This window comes from Eucalyptus grandis, chromosome 11 (assembly GCF_016545825.1).
Source record: "Eucalyptus grandis isolate ANBG69807.140 chromosome 11, ASM1654582v1, whole genome shotgun sequence".
Lineage (NCBI taxonomy): Eukaryota > Viridiplantae > Streptophyta > Magnoliopsida > Myrtales > Myrtaceae > Eucalyptus > Eucalyptus grandis.
Window position 1 is genome coordinate 15,566,918 of NC_052622.1, and position 4,989 is coordinate 15,571,906.

General features: G+C 36.1%; 1 protein-coding gene across 1 annotated transcript; it reads right to left on the reverse strand.

Annotated features, from left to right (window-relative positions):
• Positions 1-2,187: 2,187 nt before the first annotated feature.
• On the reverse strand, positions 2,188-4,704 carry LOC104427309 (G-type lectin S-receptor-like serine/threonine-protein kinase SD2-5). Its single transcript, XM_039305128.1, has one exon. The coding sequence runs from the start codon at positions 4,702-4,704 to the stop codon at positions 2,188-2,190; it is 2,517 nt and encodes an 838-aa protein (XP_039161062.1).
• Positions 4,705-4,989: the final 285 nt, after the last annotated feature.

The following is a 4,989-nucleotide window of genomic DNA, read 5'->3' on the forward strand; positions in this document are numbered from 1 at the left end:
TTGTAGACCTTATTTATGAACTTGTTGAAGTTGAACCCGACTTCGTAGTTTGCCCTATATATATGTACACTGGTTGCAATTGTTTGTAAAATTCTAAACACAAGTGAACGTGTCGAACAAGTAATATAATAATGAGAAAAAGTATCATCCCACACAGATCGATGATTAATAAACTAATTAAATACTAAAATAGATTAGTTCTAAAATTTATCTAATAGATCAAAATATAATTGAGAATAAATTAAAAACAAAATTTGGAGACTAAATGTAGTAAATCAATCAGATAAATATGTAAGAGTATCCGATTTCACCATAACCACTAGATATGAATTTCAGATTATTGTGGGTATAAGAACGATATCAAACATGTGATAGCAGAATTTCCTAACCTATTTACTATCTTATCTCTAGGTATAACAAACCTACTAAGCTTATTAGTCCACTATATCTCTATGTGAATTAAAATAAACATAAGTGCATTAAAAACTATGAATATTCTCAGCTTACAATAAGTCTTTTGGGTGACTTTATTACCAAAAGCTATACAAATAACGCAGTATATTTCTATCCACGTTTAATTCATGGTTATATATTATAATGAATAATTACATATTATCATTTTTCAGTCTCAAACATGCACATCAGATCATTCAAGTTGTAGCCAATCACTCAAAAGTATTATGCACAATAATATATAACTCACATGAATGAAATTAATAGCAAAACATAAAAATTATGAAATTCACATCATCATGGTTAGGCTACGTCGTAGCCTTAATAAAAAAAATTAGAACATAGTAGAATAAGAAATATAAATATAAATCAAACTCAGTATCTTGAATCAAACAAGTATTCTGTCACCACTTTTATCTTCTCTTCAAAATACTTGAAAAACTCTTAGAATAATGAAAAACGATCTAACAAAAACCTATATGCTCTTTCTCTCTCTCAATGTTCTCCCATTTAGAGGACATATCCAAGCTCAAGCAATTGCGCATAAAATCAAGGAGTAAATCAGAGGATTTTGATTTGATATCTTTCTTCCACTATTTCTTGATTTGAATTCCTGATTTTTTTTGCCATTCTTTTCCTTATCTTCTCCATATCTCATTATTCTGCATAAACAAGGAAAATTCAAATAATCAGAAGAAAATCAAAATATTTTCTCATAGATATTGCATTAATTGTTGCCTAAAATAGGTAAAATAACTCTATATTTATAGAGTTATCAGCAATGTATATAAGTGTGGTTGTTTTTTAAAGTTCTGAATTTGGCATTGCTTTTCTATCACATTATTTTATTGTCTAGGATTTATAATTACCCACATGTGCTTATTAAAATAAATAAGTCGGCGATATGTCCTAGGATATTGCTTTTAAAATCGACCAAGTGAATGATGGGTACGTGACTGGGGATCGGGGCGTGACATCGGCCTTACCGATCAAGTGAGACGGAGCCTCCCCATAGGCCGGTGAGGCTCCAGCTTTACTCTAGCCAATCATTAGCCATCGATGTGGTTGGCGACTTGGCAATGAAGAAGAAGAAGAAAAAGAATAAAAGAAAAGAAAATAATTAAAATAATTAAAATCGATTTAAAAAAATTATTGAAAGGGGTGCTTGTAGGAAAAATAAAATAAAAACAAAAACAAAAGTAAAAATAAAAACTGAATCAAACCGAACTGAATCGAATCGGAATTTCGATTCGGATCGTATTTTAGTTTGGTTCAATAAATTTCCTTATCGGGTTAGTTCAATTCGATTCGGTTTTTCAAAAGCCGAATTGAACCAAACTACGTACAACCCTACTTTTAATGACAGCAACTTCAAGGCCAGCCACTTGGAATGATTTTTCATTAAATTAATGCCACATTGGATTCTTTGATAAAGGAAATCATTAAAAATACTCAAGTGAATGTTATATTAAAGTTTGTAACCCTCAAATAATTTATTGAAAGATTATGTCATTAAAGTGATCGTCGTATGAAATCATTTTTTCCAAATCTAAATGCAATATAAGAAAGTCCATTCATTTGCAAGTAAAAGAGAAAATTAGTATCATGCTAATGAATTTATTGGGCTTGAAAAGAAAAGGACATGCTAGAGCATTCAAGATCTGAAAAGCTCAATTGCCTACATAATTTTACCCCTTGCATATAGAAATAAAAAATTTATATTAATTTACCATGTCATCGCGGACCACTTAGAATCGAGGGTGATAATGCAGTTGTAGTATTGAATTCTTGACCAAATTTTGCGGCTCCGTTAGTGGAAGGTTGAGTAGAGAAGTTGTAATCCAAGTTGTTTGGAACTTCCATAACACCCTCTAACACCTTGATGACCATTGACATCGAAGGCCTCTTTGCATAATTTCCTTGTAAGCACCATGCAGCAATCCTCATCATATTCAACACTTGTGGCCCAATTAGTTGCATATCCTGGTGATACTTATCCACAATGTCCAGTAATCGTTCCTCTTTTCCCTTTCTTTTAAAAAGGCCCAATAAATGCATATCTTCTTCATCTAGAGAGCAATCGAAGACTTTTCTCCCACAAACTATCTCCAAGATTACCACGCCGAAGCTGTAAACATCAACCTTTTCGGTAACTACTGCACTCAACCACTCGGGCGCTAAATAACCAGGGGTTCCTCTCATGGTTGTGATGACTAGGCTTTGGTTCCTATTGACCAACTTAGACAATCCAAAATCAGCAACCTTAGCATTGAAATTCTCATCCAAGAGGATATTGTGGGGTTTAATGTCTAAATGCAATATCTTTTGTCTGCAATCTTCATGAAGATATTTCAATCCATTCGCTATATCGAGAATGATCTTCCTCCTTTGTGGCCAGTCGAGAACATATTCATTGGGTTTACGAAAGATCCATCTATCTAGAGACCCATTCGGCATGTACTCATAGATCAGGAGCCTATGGGATTTCTCAGCACAAAATCCCATGAGTCTTACCAAGTTGATATGATGGATGCTACCAATAGTCTCAACTTCAGTTAGAAAGGATTTCTTGACCTGCCCAAAATCATTAAGGTGCTTTATTGCAACTTTTGTGCCGTCAATTAGAGTACCTTCGGAAACAGAACCAAAACCACCTTCGCCAAGCTTTTTATTGAAGTTGTTTGTAATGGCTTTCAAAGCATCGAATGTGAATCTTGTGGGCATTCCAAGCACTTGATCAAGGTTTATTTCCTCTGCTTCATTATCATCTCTCTTCCAAACAATTGAGACTATGACTACAATAAGAATCATCATGCCAAAGAGCACTCCGAAGCTGGACCCAAGTATTATAAGGAAACGGTTGCTCCTTTGGTTGTCGACCGAAGTATTAGGAACTTCCTTGGCAGGAGGAGCTTCAGGAGAATGAGTCGGAGATCTTGCAAAGTGCACATTTTGTACCTTTAGGTAAGTAGTAGAATAATAAGAAGTCGTTGTCTCACTAATATTCATAAGTGAAAACACTTGAGTTGGCAAGTAACAACTGCCATTAGTAAGATTTGAATAATACTTGAATATAGCCGCTTTGCATGAACAATTCTTTCTGCAGGCCTCTTTACAACTTGTAGCATCTATGTTCTCGAGATCTGAATTGAAAACGAAGGACATGACATCTATGAGCTCCAGAAGACTTTGATTTTGTGAATCCCCACAAGACAATGGAATATTCTCAAAACACCCAATATTAGGATGCTTATAATTTACTGGCTTGAAGTAGCTTGTTCCCCCAATCGAAGTAGGACAACTGCATTGCCCATTGGAGCAAATTCCATATAGTCCACATACTCTCGGACCACAGTCCGCGAGATAATCCATAAGATCAGCCGCTGCTACCCAGTGTGCAGGGCTAGGTCGAGTCATATATCTACGTTTATCTTTATAATAATACACTCTCAAATGCCCATCTGAGCCCAGCTTTATGTATTGTAGAGAAGATATTTGAGGGATAGAAAGCAAACTCACATTTCGGATATAATTTGAGAAGAAAGCCAAGCTTCCATTTACAAACTGAACATATGGAGATTCAATACTGGCATTCTGATTATCAATCAAATACTGGTAATAGATCTGAGGAGGACGAGTCTCCAATTGAGCTGTTAAACCGTGGCCATTCATGAATAGCGTAATCATACCGTCTACGGTCCAGTTTGTCTCAGAAACACTTGGCACCAATCTTTGACCTGCCTTCAACTTTTGTCCGAGGACAAGCGAGTCGGTTGGATGATCAAAAGACTGCCAAACGGTCATATTATTCTTATCAAACAACATGAGGTTCCCCAAATCTGTCAGGGTCAAGCCTGCAACGGATTTATAAGAAGTGTTAGTGGACCAAGCAACAGTACCATCAGCATCTTTCAACACCAGATCGCCTTCAGATGTGAGTTCTAACGTCGCGCCAATCTTTACAGGATTGTGTCGATTGGCAGACCATACTACTTGGGGACTGGCAAAAGTGGATTCATCATCTAAGCCGTAATGGTGGACAATGACAATTGCAAAGAGGTAAGTATTGCAGTAACCATCACAGTAAAAGCCGCAAGCGTAGGCAAGATTTGAAGCTTCTTTGCCTCTGCGTAGAATTAATCGCACAGTGACATCTTTATATTGAATGGAGTGATTAGCTGTCGCCTTAGTCGTCCACTGTGTCGAAAGCGTCGCCGTTGGATATCCAGAGTCTTGAGCTTGAACATCCATCAAATTTGAGAATTTCAATAGAAAAACAAAAAGAAAATGAAAGAAGAAAAGAATAGAGAGTGCAGAATGAGACCATGGCCTGGAGTGAAAATGTGACCAGAGAGAATATTGAGGAAGGAAGTGAGGAGGGAAGATGATGAAAATTAGAGATTGAAGTCGAAAGTTGAAGGTTTAAACGGAAGCGTCACGTTCATGCAAACAACAAAAAAGGGCAGGTCAACTTTTGAGGAATTGGGTTGCTAAGAAAATGGGAGATGTCGTGTTTCTGGGTTTGTGTTGTTGCTT